Below are 19,206 nucleotides of genomic sequence, written 5' to 3' on the forward strand. Positions count from 1 at the left end.
TTGGATGATATATAACTATCTACAAGGTGCTTTATTATGTACCCCAGTAAGCTGGTCTAAATATACAGGAACGGAGTCAGTCGATATGCCGGCGCTTCCTCTGCCCAAGGTAAAGCGGAAGAAAAATAAATACGCGGTAATAATTAAAATCAGGATGGAGAGAGAATAATCGTCCGACCTGAAGCAACATCCTTAACATTGGGCCTGTTCATAGCTGCAGGTCACATCACAGGCTTTGTGAAAAGCCGTGGAAAGTTGCGACAGTCAGAAATGTTAACAGAAATATCAGTATGTGGTTCTTTTTCACTGCGCCGTCATCAGTGCGTAGTGGTAGCAGTTCTACCGATTACACTATAAACTTTATCATAAAAGCACAAAATGTATATACCAAGACAGTCGCGCCACAAATTTTTGAAAATAGGTTTTTTTTTCTCCTAAAAAGAATGTTTTTTCGACATAATAGTACCAGTGTTTACGTTACACCGTAAAACAGGCGAACATGTTGACTAATTACACCCTCAACTAATTTGTGACCTTACCGTTTTAACTATGGTAGCGAGAAACTAGATTGCAATTGGAGATTTGTAGCGGTCGTTATATCTGTTTTTCAATTTCAAGCATTCCATTACTCTCGGTGCGTTTCCTCGACAGATTTGGGCTATTTCGACTGTTGCGTGCACTGGACGGTTCGCATTGCCGCCATGCTTTTCGAAAGAGCATGTATTTTGGCAAGATACAGCCAAAATATGCGGTGCCACAGCGCGAGGGGAATTGGGTTTTTGGAATTTTAATAAGTCGTACGGCTATGACTAACAAGCGGCTACAAATATATAATTTATTTTTAAAAATTGATACAGCAATGGCATCATCGTAGAGCATTTGCCTCGGCTTTGGGAGGTGGTGGTTTCGAATGCCACTGCAGCTAATTCCCCACCCGCTTCCTCAAATGGGTACAAGCCATTGCCCTGCGTGGTTCTCGGCTTACCTGGGTGCATGGCTTGGTAAAAGAGCCTGCGTCTTTAAATGCCGCAACTGTGACCCTAAACAGGCACTTTTTCAGAGTACTTCCACGTCACTCATTTTTAAAACTTAGTGGCGGGTGCATCGCCTACAGTCGTGCGAGCCGCAGCAGTGACAACAACATCACACTAGGGTTGTCATGGCGCAAAAGATAGACAGGTTTATTTTGGTAGAACGTCCTTGCGGCCCATGGTTGGTTCATTCCAAAAAAAGGGTAGGACTGGCCGAATGGGAGTGGACAGGTGAAAAAGGAACGAAAACGACAACACAGGACCAGACTTCCAACTCTTTATTCAAAACCTGAAAGCAGGCGCTATACAAGCGACGAACCCTTGCACATAACAATCACTGTCATTCACACAAGGCCTGATAAAATCTACAACACAGTGATAAAACTTGTACAATGCGCAAGGGCCGATAAACCCGAGAGCACTCAGTCAGCATGCATCCGGAAAGTTCATGTTAAGAAAAAAAAATTTGACAATGTATATGGAGGTTCCTTGTTGTCAGATGCACATGGTTGGTTACACAAGCGTAGAATCTGCTACAGCGGGCTTCCCTGAAGCACGTGGTATACATAGTCTACTTTTCCACGTGCCTGACAGAACAGACTCCGTGCTTTTCCCATGTACTCTGCGGTAACGTAGGATGTCTTCTGCGAAGTTTTCATTATCACGGTCTCCCCAGTTGCCACATAATGAAGAGTGCCAGGCCCAGAAAGATGACTCGTGCATCGCCGTGAATAGTGCCACCGCTGTCAGGTGACGATTCTTCTCGGTCTAGGGAGGGAAATGAACAAAGAAAAATATTAATATTATTAATTTGTACCCAAGGAATTTTTGGCACAATAAAGAGAGTGATTTCAAGGCAAAATTCTAATAATGCTGTAGGTGCACGTAGTATTCTATAGGCGTATCTTCCGTGCTTGCGCACTACTTTTACCTCAACCCTACAACGCACCATCCACCCACCATGGTACGTTAAGTTTTCACATTTCAGCAACCTTTATAATCCTCATTATAATTTGGAGTAACTTTTAGAGAGGCAAAAGTAAAAAAAAATATCTAAAGAAGATGATTGATTGCCTGTCCAGACAGAGCTATCACAGACCTAAATTAATTAAAATAAATGAAGAGAGGCAGAGGAATGAAAAAAAATTAAATCCTCAGTGGAATTTAAATTAAAATCCCAATTAAGAAGAAAAATTCAAGGAAAGGGTATGATAAGACTGGAACTTCGAAGCTTGGGCCCTCAGACGTTCAGAAGATAATTGCTGATGAGAAAAATGAAAGCAAGACGGCAGGTTCCACGCACACAAGAAAGGAAAAGAGAAAGAAACGGAGTAAAACAATGCGGCATCAACCCAGAAAACAAATGAGATGCCAAGCTAGGCTTTGAAGAAGCCAAGATCAGCTCAATACGCGCGAAAAACGAAGGAGGAAAAAAGCAAAGAAGGAAGGAGAGAGCAGAAAGGGATAGTTAGACATTGGGCCACAGGGAAAAGCGGGCGTCAAGCCCTCCCACCTGGTTCTTTTGGGCCCTCAAGCATAGGACGATATTGTGATGAAGGGATAAGATCGAGATAGCGAAAAAAGAAATTTATAAGACTTCCTGACGTGTGACACTGCGGCGAGAGTCAGGCATTGCGCTACTCGCGATTGGAGCTGTTTGTTTCACTAGAGGGCGTGAATGTGAATCACTGAGTACGAGTGGAAAATCGTTAGCGCTAGAATACGTGGCCAGGATGCGATGGATTTAACTAGCGATATGTGGCGTGATAGCAGAGTTAGCAAGGTATTGGTACATATAATCACAAGAAAATTCACAGGGACCCTTATACTGTTTGGTAACGATGAAAATAAAAAGGGGAATGACCGTGGCCGGTTATGAAAGGAACGATGGGATTTGGGTAAGAAGGAAGATGGCATGCGACTGACATCAGGTACCCAGAGGTTAAGTTCACTGACACTTTGAGAGGAATGCCAACAGTGCAGACCAGTGCCTTTGGACAGCGGCAGCAAAGGAAGTCTGGCCACAACGGCAGGAAACTGAGAGGAGCGCGGAAGTATGAGGCTTGCAGCCGAGGCAGCTGCGATGTTAAAGAGCTGAATCGTGTACAGAACTGCAACTTGGAGTGAAATATGTTTGATTTCAGCAGTGCTGAGGATAGATGTCTTGATACGAGAAATGGAAACGTACAATGAACTGACAGGAGTGAGAGAAGACTTCCCAACTTTGATAATGCTGCCTGGTGGACGAATCACCACAAATGCCGCTGCCACTCAGCAGAAGTCCAAATTTTAGTCGAGTGTTGGACGGAATCCCGTCTGGCGAGGAGGGAACATAATAACAGAAAAAAGAGGAGCACTCGCCAAAAAAGAAAAAAAAAGGAAAAACAAAGACATTTCGGGGCCCGTACGAGTCCCTTGTTCACAATAGCAGCGGATGGGCGAAGGTGGTGACTTATGTACGGTGCAGGTGGCGTAATGAGCATACGTGAATCTCAGGAAGATTACCCCGCGTTCGGTCGAAAACATGTGGTGTCGTTTAGATGTGCAGTGATTCTAGAAGTTTTTTCTCTTTTTTCTTTTTTGGCGAGTGCTCCTCTTTTTCCATTATGTCGAAATTTTGAAACTGAGGAAAACACGCTGATTGCCGGGGCAGAAGTAAGGCGCTCATGTAAAAATCTGGAAATTTGGAAACAGTAGAGGGATGATGAACCCACCTTGTGCTATGGAATCTGAACATCAGCAGGGCGAAAAAAACAAGCGCTAAATATGTTCCTACCATAACAACAGGATAGTTTTCCTAGCGTGACCGCATAAGCAAACGAACCATAATACAGAAGAAAACTGCCTTATTGCATGAACAGTTGTTGACAATTGGACTTTTTTAGTGGATCCAAGTTTAAATTTTTGTTAAAATGTCATTTATTAATGTCCCAGTACTGTCTATCCATGAGGCCGCTGTGAAGTTAATAGATACCATGTTGAAGAAAGAGAAGTCCTAAGCACTCCTTTCTTTTCATCGCAGAAGTGAACAAAGCTGGAACATCGCGAAATTGCAAACACGCTTTGCCCCTCCTAATGGGTAACCTGATGGTGTCTTTAAAATAATCCATTAAAATGAAGCGGAAGTCCTATTCCATTGAATGCGTAATATAAAAACGCCCGTTTGTAGTGCGATGGGAGCGCACGGTAAAGAGCCCCGGGCGATCTAAATTTTACCGGAGGACTCTGCTACGTCTTACATAATAGAAGAAGCGCCGATTCAAGACATTAAGCCCCACATGTAAGAAATTAACTTCCTTGTACCACATTTACATCTGGAATTTCGGCTCAAATTGAAATTACGCTCATTTTAAGCTCATCAGGGTGAAACAGTTCAGCGAGGCAACAAGTGGAAAACAGTAGCAGGCCTGAATAAAATGGATCCTCTTTAGGAAAGTAGCATGGCAATTGCCGTTTTGAAACTTACCGGTGGGGGTTACAAACCATATCGATTGGCTACTTGCCATCTCTTCACCATCAGTTCGTATGTTCACGAACTGAACAGTGCAAGTGTAATTGGCTCCAGGATGAAGACTTCCGAGGTGGACTTTGGCAGTGCTGCTGCCGTTGTTATCACATGCGAACGTTGTATGCTTGCTGGGACCCAGAAGGGTTCCGACGCATTTGTCGAGCGGTCCATTTTTGATTACCGGTGTATGGACCACTATTTCCACAGATGTCGAGTTCAGAGCTCTTCCTTGGATGAGAAACTTTCCAGGCTCTGAGTGCATGGAAGGAGAAAAGAGTAATATGATAGCAAAAATACTTGTCCCTGATTATCGAGACTTTCTGAGCATGAAAAAAACAGATGTCCTTCACAGTAAGAAATGGGTAGTATATGTATGGTATCAGAAAAAAGAAAAGAAAAAATGGCTGTTATCATTTCTTACACTTCACATTTAAGAAGGAAGAAATAGCTGCGAATCTCGACGAAGCGTTCATTAAATGAGTACGTTCGCAGTAACGGTACAAAATTTGTGAGTAGGGAAAAGCATGTATAACCACGCAGAAAAGAGCTCTTTGCATCACGATATTTGATCAACATGCAAACCACAGAAACCATCAAGGCCCGTAACACTCGATAACAGAAAAAATAACCACACTGGTCATTTTACGTGTAATTGGTGTAGTTGCATTGCCGCTTTTCCCAAAATGAATTTGAGAAGGATGTTTATTAACCGACGCTGAATCGTAGGTCTTGTGAACACGAAAGCGATGCATCGTGGTCACAAACGAACGCGCCAGTTAGACATGGGGCGCGGGGAGCTGAACCAGTTATAGCCTGTACAATTTAGTCACAAGCTGATGGTGATGGTAATCAACTTTTGCGGTGCAAGTGACACTTTGGCCAAAACACCGTGGCACAAGGTGTTAATATATACACAAGGCGGTGTCAGACACGCATTTTCCAAGCATTTCACCCTTTTGCCGAAATTCCGCTGTACACAGTCACAACAAAAAAAAAAGGTTAAGTCACGCGACTAACACCTCATATAAACAGAGCACCATGCAGGCAAGAGAGAAGAGCGTGCCGATTGCATCACCGGTGGGTACTGGGCGGCACTGGGGATCCAACCCCGCACCTCCGCATTCAAGACGGGAGCTCACACTTGGAACCCATTCAGCCGCTGTATGAGCCGCTATATGAGATAACTTTTATCAGTCGCAATTTGAATCATGCAAATTCCTCTATACAAACACATCGATGCATCCGCATGAAGCACTGCTCATGATTAAAAATCAGTCTCACCGAACACCGGAGTCTTGAACTTCATAGCCTGTGGAAGGCTGGAGAACATGGTGTCACGACACCGAGCACTTGCTTTCAGTACGGTGCAGTACTCAGTGTAGGCAGTGCTGTTAAAGTGCACTTCCGTCTCAGATGTGTTAAGTTCGGTGCATGTACCGGAACCCTCAATCGGAGGACATGTGTCGGGGGAGTCGCATATGTTGACCCAGTACGAGGCCAGCACTCCGTGAACTTTTTCTGGAGGCTCCCATTGGAGAAGGCTGCTTGAAACATATTTCCCAGAAAGAGACAGGTTCCTGGGTGTGTCCGGCGCTGAGTCATTGGAGAAATAAATAATTAATATTATATATGGTGATCTCTTTTTAGTGCAAGCTGTTCTAAAGAAATAGACAGGTGTTTGTCGTACATTGTAGGCCGGGCATAAATGATCTAGCTATGCTGGCGCGCGCGCGCACACACACACACACACACACACACACACACACACACACACACACACACACACACACACACACACACACACACACACACACACACACACACACACACACACACACACACACACACACACACACACACACACACACACACACACACACACACACACACACACACACACACACACACACACACACACACACACACACACACACACACACACACACACACACACACACACACACACACACACACACACACACACACACACACACACACACACACACACACACACACACACACACACACACACACACACACACACACACACACACACACACACACACACACACACACACACACACACACACACACACACACACACACACACACACACACACACACACACACACACACACACACACACACACACACACACACACACACACACACACACACACACACACACACACACACACACACACACACACACACACACACACACACACACACACACACACACACACACACACACACACAACACACACACACACACACACACACACACACACACACACACACACACACACACACACAGTCTAACAATTTTTGCTCTTTCCAGGGTGAAGAGCACAGCTCTCTGTGAGAAGTGTACATTTCTTAACTTCATTGTCTGACTCATATGGAACGAAAAGCGACAAGAGACACGCTAATCTTTGTTTCTGTTTGCTACATTAAATATGCTTCAAACTGCGCGCGACGAAGAAGCCCAAAAAAGCACTTACGCAGTGGAGCCGTGCATGAGAAATGGCATATTTTCTAGACCACAATGCCAAAAGCACTTATCCGTAAGGCTTTGGCAGACAGATTTTTTTTCGAACCGCGAATGAGAACAAAAGTTTTCGGTCAGTATACATTACACTGGCGGTGGCGATTAGCACCCAAAAAGTCACGGACGCAACTATCGCTAGAAACACTGACGCCAATAGAAGTGGCTTGAACGGTGGCTGAATGTAAATAGGAGTGAAACATGTGTATAGAGTGGTTGCACAAATAAATATTTAAATTTAGCACAGAAATGAGGCGAGTAAAGCGAATCCACCTCCCCTACGCCCTGACTAGGGCTCTCACGTCTTCTCTTTACGGACTAGGTGGACATGGTGATACGTGGACAAATGAAGGAGAACTTCAACAAGGCCTCCAACTACTAGATTGTGTGCTTATTCAGTGATTCTTCTGAAAACAGAACGATAAACTAAAAAGATGGCATATGCACGGCGTCCATGTAACATATGTTAACACATGTTATGTTAACGCTTTTAACACATCAACAATGAGAGACTGCACCGTGTGATGCATTTAGGCGAAAGAGTGTGGACCCGTTTTACCAGACGTATCATACATGAGGGGCGCCGCCATAATTTTGGTCTGTGAGATCTGCTCTATCTGACTCACCGCGGTGGCCGATCAACACCACAACCTTTTTGGCACGTTTCATTCCCGGTGCTCTGCTTCCTACTTCCTCCTTTCCCATCGCTTCGAGCACATGAAATGTTTTAATACAACACACGCCTACAACACACTCCCAATTCACTCCCTCATGTAATACCCCACACCTGGGTCCGTTGAGGTGTACTCCAAAAATAAATAAAATAAAATAAATAAATAAATAAATAAATAAATAAATAAATCACCCTGAATGTGTCACGCTGGACAGCTGCAGAGAAGATCGTTAATGCTTAATATATGAGCTAGCTTTTATGATACTTTAAGTTTAGTGGCATTGCCCTCGCTATACTTCATACCTGTAGTGATATACCCGCAGCTTAAAGATGCCCTCGTGTCAAAAGCTAGAGGTTAGCACTATTCTCACATTTACCTTGGCCTTGCACGAAGGTTACGTTTGTCCTCACTCCCTTCGAGCTCCACCAAAGAATTCTTCGCGTTTGCGTCCACACAATGATGCTGAGGCTCGAGCAGGGATGCAAATCATTGCATGTTGCAAAGGTCGCATTTTCTGGAAGAACAGCACAGCGAACCACTTGGTCGCCGATATTCGCCTCGACGACGCATCGGTCCAACTTTCCCTCGGGTTTCTTCCAGCCGACTGTCACGGATTTCTCCGTCACATTGGTAACGGTCAAATCCTTCACATCTGGAGGCGCCTGTAAGAAAGACAGAGTCAGTTATTCTTCCTATCGTAAGCAGTACACAACAAATATTTGTTAGTGCCTGTAAAATGAACGGAAAATGACGAAGCAAATCCATTCTTGGCATTCCCTCTCGCCCCCTTTCCCCTTACTACTTTTTCTGCCTATTCCGACATAATCTTGCTAAGTTGGTCAAGACTGGTCCCGCTGTATTACGCTGAATTTGGCTGCTTCGACTACTTACGTGCAGTAGAGGGGTTGCTTTTCCTACATGCTTTTGCGAAAGCTCATGTATTTTGGCACGACGTAGCCAAAATTATGTGAGAATCAGCGGCGAAGGTAACAGTCGTGTATTTAAAAATTAGTGATCAGCTTCCCTCAAGCACATGATGTATCGTTCACTTATAGCGTGTTCCAGTTATGAAACGGCGAATGATAGGGGTGGTGAAACCCACTTCAACCTAGACTTAGGCCTAAAGCGATAACAAAGGAATCGCTTATTAAAATGACGCGAAAAGATATTTTGTCAGATATTTCTACCCGGGCAATACTCCGCGCGTAATCCGTAAATATCACGGACATTGAATGGTGAGAAAGAGGTTGGATCAGTTTTTCAGTCGTCGACTAATATTAATGAGGTGGGACTCACGTTTGCTGTCATAATGCGCACGATTAGGCCTAGTATTGTAATCGCAGCAAGCACCACGATTGGAGTCCATATCCTCTTGCGCGACCACCATGACCGGCTATCTTGATGCACACATAGGGATCCACACATACTTCGCATTGGGATTCACTAGTCAGCCCACAAGTGAGGCTGACCCTGGCTCGCGGGAAGCAACACACTCGAAACTCTGGCTCCGAGATGACCGACGCGCAGGAGCAATCAGCAAGTGGTCTAGGGACGATTGCGATCAGCGTTTGTTCCGATGTACTGAAAACAATTTTCCGGGGAAGTCGTCACAAACCGCTTGAATGCGCGCCAAAATTGATAATGGCGCGCGAATTCTCTCGAACTCGGGCAAACAGGCCTGTTAGTTGCATAGTATTGTTGTTTAAAGCGATGTGAGGGCGCCACTAGACTGTTGAGTAAAATGTTAGCCTCAGGCTTTGTGGAATTGAGGCGCGAAGCCCTATGAGTGCTGTAAGGAAAACATGATTTCTAGAAGAAATTAACTCGTTTAGCAAATTATTATACTACAAAGCATTACGTTTAGAGTGCGCAAAAATAATCAGCTGAATTTGCATGTTATAAGGACGCTACAACGCATTCAAATGCCTATGCGCTCAAAAGTGCGTCGCAGCGCTTCCGACGTGGGGGATGGGTTGCGCCTTCAGGCTTGCAGTACCATGGCCCTGGTTCGACTCCCCTCCTCAGTGCGGTTTTTTGTACTTACTAATTGTACGATTTTTTTCTGCTTCACATTGTGCGGCATATGTGAACGACGTGCATCGGATATTGCCAAGAATGACCGGTAAAACTATTTCTAGCGTAACAGAACATCACACAATGAGGAAGTATGCTGAGTTGATGTCATCCATAATACGGCATCAGCGGCAACACACTGCATGAAAAACCATTTCTACTTTTTTTTTTTCGAAGCAATGCGTTTTATCACTACGTGAGTTCTACTGCGTGCAGCAAAAATAAATATATTTCGCAATTGAGAAACAATGGTGAAAAGGCGCTGCAAAGCTATCTGTAAAGAGGTTTAAACCAATTATTTGTTTTCTTTATTCTTCATGCTCGAGTACTGTCATGTCCGTAATACGCTGTTTACGCCGCCCTCTTATATGCTGATTTCTTTTTTTTAGTAAAAATACACAAATGCGTTTATAATAGATACGCCAATACGAGAGACGAAGTATTTATTTTCTCTGTTAATATACTTGCAGTCCGCCGCAACAATTATCCTGTTAACTTGTCTACGCTGGACCAAGTAACACTGTGGGCGGAAGTGGGTTTTGTATACAGCTTTTACTGGGGTTTCGAAAAATTTTCAAACTCTAATCCTGTACACAATATGTTTCTGAAAGCTCCCAGCAGATTAACTGCCTCCTCACACGAAGAATAGTCTTACTTTCGATATGTTATGAACCTTGAAAAAGGTGGCTCGGAATTAATACCTAGCTATTTAAAAAAGCCGCAGTAAGGCTTTTGAACAAACAACAAAAGCACACACCAGTGACTCACCTTAAATGAAAAACACAAATCGAGTATTGCTGATCGGTGTCGAGCTGTAGTATCTAGAAGTGCAATCGCTATCGAAATGAGCTTCTGCGAAGAGCTTTCACATTTTCTTCTGTTGCGATGGCTCATATGAGCGCTGTGCCATCCTACGGGTGCACAATTGCTGAAGTAATAACAATCACCAAGGAGCCTTCACGAGTCCTGGGAGCTTTATTCGTGCGGTCTACATCTTCTGAAGAGCTTGTCGCTTGCATCACAATGAGGTGAGGGAATCTTGGACGGTGCATTGAAAGAGTCCACCATCTTCGCAGTCTCTTCCTCCATCTGGGCTTTGAAATGGCTTCTTGATGTTGGGCGCAAGAAATCTTCTGAAACGCGCACGCATAGGCTGATCATGCACACGCATATTGGAGCACAGCCGGGAATCCGAAAGAGGTTTCAAGCACTTTGAAGCTGAACAAACGACGCCAGAGCGCATCACGAACAGGGAGGGCTGCTGGCGACAGCAAGCACGACACTAGCTTCTGACGCGCAGGATATCCGAAAGATTGGACAGTCGACGGAAGGCATGGTATCGCGATGCATACGCCGCCCGAGTGATCCTGCAACGTGGCGATGAGACGTCCGCACAGCTGCTTTCGAGGGTTTATGGCGCAAGTACCGGCCCAGACTGGTTGCACTAGAGCACTGGAGCAGCAGGGTCGAGTTAATAGTTTCCTCTGCAGCTTTGCTAACCACGACGATGGGAGGCAACCAAAGGCAGACGTGAAGAGACGTGTTTGTCGTGGCTTTTCCTGGCGAGAAGCCAGGCCGAGTTCTGAGCGCGCGCTTAGAAGGGAGGTGTTTGCATATTTTTACTGGAGGGCTTTAGGCAGGGAGCATTGCTTAACGCTATCTCTGACACGAGCTTGATTGAGAAAGAACGAAAGGATATGGGAGCAGAATGCCCCGCGATAAGGGGGCGGGAACGCAAGTCGGCTCTCCGAGTTGTTGCTATGGGTTGGATGGTAGCTTTTGCGAATACGCACTCAATTCTGCAGTGTTTTTGTGGAGACTTGAACAACCCGTCGTCGGTATTCACATAAGTATATTTATCATCTGACGGGAAGCAGTTAAGGCAAACCATCTGCGGTACATTTGCATGTTGAATAAACAAGTAATTGCGCCTGATGAAATGATAACTAGAGACACTTTCATGCCTGTTTTGTGGGAGGAAAGCGATGTTCAGATTAATTTCCTCTGCCTCTTATGGCTACTTCAGATAAAAGTAGTTTTTTATAACATTTATTAAGGCAATTTCGCAAGAGCTGAAAGCATGACAGAAAACAATGAGACAGCAAACAATGAGACGAGCCAGTAAAAAGGGGCATCTGCTTAGAAACAGTTATATAATATGAAATGGGTCTTCTCTTATGTCAGTATGTCCTAACTCTCTTTTCCCGTGGTCTGTAGCCATTCCAAACCCCCTGCTACCAAAACCACTTTCTGCCGACCATGCTAGGCTGGCCTAGGAAAGCTGACAGAGAACTTTGTATTCGCGATGCTCAGCGCTGCAACTCAATAAAGCTGCTTCGCTGTCGCACCTCTTGATAGCTTCATGACTTAGCAGGGCTAAAAATTAGGATCCGAGACATATCAACGCGTTACTTATCCGTTTCTGCACTTTTGTTCATACTGGAGAGGTCCATCTTCCTTTCTCGTGCTTCCGATTCAGAAAGTGGCGGGGTATTTCCTACTGTGTGAGAACCTGGACACTGAATCTTTTTCAGTACGAGAGCTCGCCTACAATAGTTAAGGCTTTTATTTTTTTCCCAAAACTTTAATTCACCCCAACAGAGTAGGTGAAAGGGACTGGCGTGGTTTTAAGATTTTCAAGGATCTTAGCGGAGAGGAGACGAAAGTTGAGAAATTCAGCTAGACAAAGTCGGAGTCATCGGCGATTTTTCCCTGGCGCAGTCGGCTTGTCACGCGTGCTATTCTCGTCTTCGCGAGTGAGGTCTGTTCCCAGTGCAGTGCGTTAATGGACGAGAATTTGTCTTCTTTTCTAACTGTTCTTATCGTCAATCATTTTCAAGAAAAAAACAGGTGACAGAACAGATCACTTTGTGGTCCGTGCTTTTGTTTGTAGCCAGGGATCTACGAAGACTTGCCATCACTTCCTAGTAGATAATGCCTATACAGCTCCGGTATGCAGTGGAAGAAGTATGTGCACATGCTTCATCGCATTCAACGAACGCAAAGCTAATTTGGTTTTGCACAAGCCTTGGGATTCCTATATTTCGGTGCCCTTGCACAGCGAACAATGGCACTGGATTTCTCTGTTACTTCCTGGTCACTCTTGCTTTTTGTAATCACACATTTTATACGAGGTATATATAGTAATGTACACAGTAAAAATACTCACCGGCGACAAAAATATTCCTGGAAGGCTTAATGTATTGAGTAACACTGAAGGAAACCAGAATTTTGGTTGTATCAGTAGTGTGCCACGTTCTAGTCACACAGTGCCTACTGCAATAGAAACGAGCTTTGTAAGCCAAAAAAATCACGAAAGCCAAAAACAAAATAAGGGCTTCGCTATCACCGACTGTTATCAAATTCGTCGCATATTTGATAAACCGGCGCAGAGTGGAAACAATCTCACCACCGCGCCCCGTTAGAACAGTGGTGAAAGAAACCCCGTAGAGCGTATAACATTGTGTGTTCTGCTGACCTCTTCACTTCGCTAGTCGGCGCAGCGTCAAAGTAGACAGGGCCACGCGCGCCGTAGAATGTTCGAAAAGGTTGGAGTACATTCTACCCATTGCTGGTAGAGAGGGCGTAACCTTCAGCCTTCTGAGTGGTGCCCTCTTCCCTTCGCTCGCGAGTCGGCGGCGGGGCATCGCAAGATGGAACTACAAGGTTCTGGAAGCCGGTCTCCGCGCCTGACCAATGGGGAGACGCACCCGGCACGAGAAGAGAAGGAAATTGTACAGTTGGTGCTGTCTATATGTGCGCGCCGACCTTGGCATGAAGAGCGAATGGACGCGGAGCATGCTTTTAAGTGAAGGGCGTTGACAGCTCTCTCTCTCTCTCAGTCCGAGCCGCCGTTCATGCTTCAGAGAAGCGCGCCTGCTCGCCTCCCGGGCCAACGCCACTCGCCCAGCCACGGACCAGCCAGGCATCGTGCGCCAGCCTGCGGGACAGATCCGTCGTGATCATCTCGTCGTTGGACTATATTGCTGTTTCGTGTTTTGTTGTTTGTCCCTATCTTGAATTAGAGCACTTAAGACGCAAGTGATTTTGGCTGCATTGTAGTCTGTCTCGAGCTTTACTTAGCAAGAGTTGCATTATACTGCAAACCACTTTGTATGTGTTCATAAGAGTGATTGGGAAACCTTCTTATCGTCTCTTTACTATATACACTTTGTTTTGTTTGCAAACCTTTGGCTCCGACCCAATCTCTGGCTTGCGACCGGCGAAAGATATGCACCAAAAGACCAACCCCTTGTCACTTGGTAGCTGGTTTCTGGCCGAGCTTGCCACGCTCAGTCGAGGGCATCTCCTTTTTTTGGAACGAGAGCGCTACCCCTCACACGCTTTAAGTGTGTCTGAGAGTGCGCACTAAAGCGCGCGAAGTGACGCCGACCTATTTCGCAAGTGTGACAAGTGGATTGGCATCGATTTTTGGGCGCCTATCTGGGCGGTTAAATCGCATCGCGGTACATTTAAACATGGTGTCACTCCGTCATCTTCTTGACTAGTGTCACGAGTTTGAATTGATGGTGGAAAGATTTTAAGGGCAGCTTTCTCGCAGATAATGGTGTCTTTTCTGCCGCCGGCACACGTCCATATGCTCCGAAAAAGCCGGGGAATAAATAGGTACAGTCTCTGTCAAAAGTATATAGCTGTGAGGAGCACTACAAGTCCTCAGGGGATTTTTGAGGGCGGTGCGTCGACAGCGGAGTGCTGCGCGTGTGCACGTACGCATGGTGTGTGCGGGGCGACGATGACGAAGAGCGAGGTAAGCACGACGATCGGAGAGCTTACCTGTCAGAAAACTGAGGCGTGAAGGAGACAGCACAGCGGGGGTCATGTCCCTCACGCGTAAAGGTAGCCGTCAGACGTCGGGTCTGTGCTGCCGGGCACCTCCCTTGGGGCACCGACGCGAGCACTGTTCGGATTCAGGTAGCGTGACTGGGCCGGAGAAGAAACGAGGACGATCGGAGGAAGAAAACTTGGAAAAATTTATACAAAGACTATTTACATAATATACAAGTAAGGGCAACTGAGAGTGCTTCTCAGTAAAGAGAGCTTCGTAGCAGTCGGGAGTCTCTCCCAACAAAGGTTATCTCTCAAGAGGGGGCTCACCTCTGGTACCAAACCATCAGCTCGTTAAATACTCTTCGTATTCCCCAGATCCCTAGCTGGGGAATACAGTTCGAAGAATGATGTCCAATCACACCATGGCACTGATGGTACCACCCACGGCAGGGCGGCGGTCCTGATGTTCACTCGCAGCTCGGTCGAGGGAAAGGGAACAGGACCCGGTCACGTTGTCGTCCTCGCGGCCTCCAGGTGGGCGCGCACGTGTGTCCGGACCGCGCCCATGTGGACCCGGAAGGCGCCTGCGTGACATAGGAATGCGGGCTGTCTCCCAGCAGGGGTTGAAAGACCTTGTACTGATGACCGGAACGCGGAAGCTCTGTCGAAGGCGCAGCTCTCGGGCAATTGTTTAACCCCAGCGTGACTGAAGAGGGCAACACTCATCTTGTACTTCGTCGTCTGATGGCCTGTTCGAACACGTGGGGACGCTATTATCGTCGCTGCTTCCGCCATTCCTGCAGCCACATCTCCCCCAGAGGGCTCACACACCCTCGCGGTGGTCTTCAGGGAATCCTCCCCATGTCCAAATTCGCCGAACTCAACAGCAGAAAGAAAGCGCGAGCACAACAGCACCCCCGCCGCCTGATATTGTGCCCGGAAGATTAACTGCTCGCACGTAGCTCGGCTGACTGGGCGTGCCATGAACCAGATGCTCTCTGGGAGTCTTCGGATGACCTTCAGTGCTGAAGCTCGGCATCGCTTCCCCTCTTGAGATGGCCGTTTTGGGAAATTCTCTGTAATGTTAGCCAAAAGGAATCACAGACGCCAAACAACACCGGACAAAAGCAAGTGCCCTCAGAACCCACTCATGCCGCCAGACCAAAACTCATAGCCAAAACTGCACTTAGCAAAAAACTTCAACTAAAACTTGAAGAGATCAAATGTTTTGCCTGAATGAACACATGGTGTTTCCCGACGAGGAGTTTAGACACGGAACCTGTCCAAGGCGTGTGCTCCCGCTCGAGGCGCACTTGGAAGGAAAAAAAATTCGCTAAATGAAATCAGGTTGGTGCTTAGAGGGCACGCGGTACGGGAATAGGTGACTGGATTGGGCCGACGTGGCGTTCAATTTTGTCCGCCCCAATACATCAGAGTCAAGGTACGTTACACCAGTCGCTCTTACTTACCCTTGGCCGAAATAAGGAAAACGTACCACTAAGTATGTTACCTGATTATGAACAACATTACTGCAAAGAAAGTGGGAGATATACGCTCTCCATTAGAAAGAGAATATAAAATAAATCTCGAAAACTAAAATTTTGGGGGAAATCCCCTTTTGGTAAAATCTTTACCAGCTAAAAGGCTCGGCTTAGCCCGTCGGCATTTGTGTGGAGCTTGCCTTTCTTGTAGCGAACCTCGAAGCTGCGGTGCTGGAGTGCCAGGCTCCACCTCAGTAGACGACCATTTTTGGGCGACATATTGTGCAGCCACGTCAAAGGGCAATGGTCCGTTTCTACTGCGAAACGCGACCCGGAGACGTAGCATGCCAGTTTGTCAATAGCCCGAACGAGACATGTGAATTCTTTTTGAGACGTGCTATACGCCTCTTCCCGCGTGCTGAGCTTGCGGATCAAGTAAAGGACTGGCCGTGTGTGCCTGCCATCGCTTTCCTGGCAAACAATAGCGCCTAACCCGCGGTCGCTGGCATCACATTGTATGATAAAGGATTTCGAGAAATCTGGCGCTGCCAGTATTGGGCGCTCGCTTAGGGCTGTTTTCAGACTATGAAATGCCTTCTCTTTTTTTGGTCCCAAGAAAGATTGGTAGGCTCACTTGTTCTCAGCGCGTCGGTCAGGGGGCTGGCTAAATCAGAGTTGTCCTTTACATAATGCTGATAATAGCTGCTAGGGAAAAAAAAGCCCTGAGTTCCGATTTTGTGGTTGGGCGACGGTACTCCACCACGGCAGCCACTTTAAGTTCTGCAGGTCTGCTTTGGCCTCGTCCAACCACGTGCCCAAGATAGTTCACTTCGGCGCACCCCAAATGGCATTTTCCCGCCCTTACCGTTAAACCAGCCTCAAGCAGTCGGCTCAACACAATACGCAGGCGTTAAGTATGCTCCTCCCAGATTTCTGAGAAAACGGCCACGTCGCCAAGGTAGGGGAGAGCGAAATCTGCAAGTCTCTGCAGCACTTGGTTCATTAACTTTGAAAAACAGTGCGGAGCATTTTTCAAGCCGAAGCTCAACATTACAAAGCGAAACGTGCCCGCGGGGGACACGAATGCTGCGTACCTGCTGGCGCGCTCAGTGAGTGGCACCTGTCAGTAACCACGAACTAAATCCAGTGTGTATACATATTCGGATTTAGCGACTGTTTCGACCCTCTCCTCGATGTTCGGAATGGGGTAGGTCTGGTCCACTGTGATTGAATTCAGTCTCCGGTAGTCCACGCAAGGTCTCGGATCCTTGCCTGGAACCTCTACAATAATGATTGGTGACGTATAGTCACTTTCGCAGGGCACTATGACGCCAAGTTCGCACATACGGCGGATCTCCGTCTCAATGATTTCCGTTTGTCTTGGAGAGAAGCGGTACTGTTTACTCCTGATCGGCTGTTCGCTGGACAGCTGAATGTCGTGTTCGATGAGGGTTGTTTTTCCTGGCTTGTTTGAAAACACCGCCTGAAAGTCGCGGACGACGTTGTTCATGTCTCCTCGTTGACATTGCGTCAAACGTGGCTCTCTGTCGATTGAATTTAGCAGCTCTTTCGCTGCTTGCTCGTCCTCATGAGGGACATAAGGTATGTCTGAGATCTCTTCCTCTGGCATGTTCAGTGCCATGTTAACCATGGCCTGAAGCTGCACATAAGGCGTCATCAAATTACTGTGGATTATCCGATTGTGTTCTTAAATTTTACCTCATAGTTGGTGTCCGAAAGCTTGGACACCACCTTAGCTGGCCCTTCCCAATACACTTCAAGCTTGTTCATTTTGACGGACGCAGCAACATTACCTGGTCGCCAGGTTGAAAGGTGCGCTTGCGTGCAGATTTGTCGTAGTACAATTTAGACAGTGACTGCGCTGCTCTGACATTTACTTCCACGAGGTCTCTGGTTTTCGCAAGTCTTTCCAGTAGATTCAGGAGGTATTCCACTACACAGGGATCCTCTCCGTAACCCTCCAATGACTCCCTCAGCATGCGCAACGGGGTCCTCAAGTCACGCCCGTAGACTAGTTCAGCGAGGCTAAATCCTGTGCTTTCGTGGGGGACGGATCTCATTGCAAAGAAAGCTGCTGGAATGCAGCCTTCCCAATCTCCCTTATGCTCAAAACACTGAGACCTAAGTATCCGCTTTAGCACTCAGTGCATGCGCTCGACTGGATTTGACTGAGGGTGGTGAATGGAACTGCGGATTATTTTAATCCCACACCGTTCAAAGAACGTTGTTGTCAAGCAGCTTGTGAACACGCTCCCGTTATCGCTTTGTATCTCTGCAGGGAACCCCACGCGAGAGAAAATTGACAAAAGGGCGTCTACAACACATGCGGAACTTAGCTCCTTCAAGGAAACGGCCTCGGGAAATTTGGTTGCCAAGCACAGTGAGGTCAGAATGCAGCGACAACCAGAGTTGGACGTTGGCAGTGGGCCGACAGTATCTATTACAAGACGGCGAAAGGGCTCTGTAGTGATGGGAACTAGTGTCATGGGCGCTTTCCATTTATCCGTCGATTTGCCGACTCGCTGGTAGGTGTCGCAAGATCTAACAAGCTGATCCATATCTTTCCAGCCGAGAGGCCAGTAATATCCGAGGGCTAATCTAGCTTTTGTTTCTTTATGCCCAGGTGGCCCGCCCATGCATTTCGGTGTGCACGCTCTAGAAGCTACCGCCGGTACTTCTCAGGCACAAGGAGTTGCTCATATGCGCGTCCCTTTGAGTAGCATTATTTCCGGTACTGAAGGCCTTATTTTTCATGGAAAGCTGATGTTCTTTCTGGCGACTCCTTCTCTCACATTATTGCTTAGAGCTCTTAACGATGGGTCGCTTTTCTGCTCTGCAATGAGTGATTTCCTATCAACCTTACTCAACTCCTCCCAACAAGTCGAAGCAGGCGTTAATGTCGAACCTTTCGCGTTGGTTCCTGTTGCCCCATTTTCTAAGAAATCGGCAGTTCCTTCGATTTCATGAGCTACCGCTGGTTCGGGAACCCCTTCATGGTCATGCTCATGCGGTTTAGACGGATCAGTCTTCCTGCAAGGATCCCCCGGCTGGTCGGGAGAGTGGTTCGATGCCTGCTCATTTA

The 19,206-nt window shown here is 46.7% G+C and overlaps 1 protein-coding gene across 2 annotated transcripts; it reads right to left on the minus strand.

The window, feature by feature from the left end:
- Positions 1-1,292: 1,292 nt before the first annotated feature.
- Positions 1,293-11,125, minus strand: LOC144105706 (fibronectin-like). Of its 2 annotated transcripts, none has more exons than XM_077638809.1 (5): positions 10,603-11,125; positions 8,138-8,423; positions 5,821-6,132; positions 4,498-4,791; positions 1,293-1,799 (listed from the first exon to the last, which is right to left on the minus strand). In XM_077638809.1, the coding sequence occupies exons 1-5, from the start codon at positions 10,726-10,728 to the stop codon at positions 1,693-1,695; spliced, it is 1,125 nt and encodes a 374-aa protein (XP_077494935.1). In that variant the 5' UTR covers positions 10,729-11,125; the 3' UTR covers positions 1,293-1,692. The 2 variants fall into 2 exon arrangements, with proteins under 2 accessions (XP_077494935.1, XP_077494934.1); XM_077638808.1 differs by lacking the exon at positions 10,603-11,125 and adding an exon at positions 9,058-9,325.
- Positions 11,126-19,206: the final 8,081 nt, after the last annotated feature.

This window comes from Amblyomma americanum, chromosome 9, assembly GCF_052857255.1.
Source record: "Amblyomma americanum isolate KBUSLIRL-KWMA chromosome 9, ASM5285725v1, whole genome shotgun sequence".
Classification (NCBI taxonomy): domain Eukaryota; kingdom Metazoa; phylum Arthropoda; class Arachnida; order Ixodida; family Ixodidae; genus Amblyomma; species Amblyomma americanum.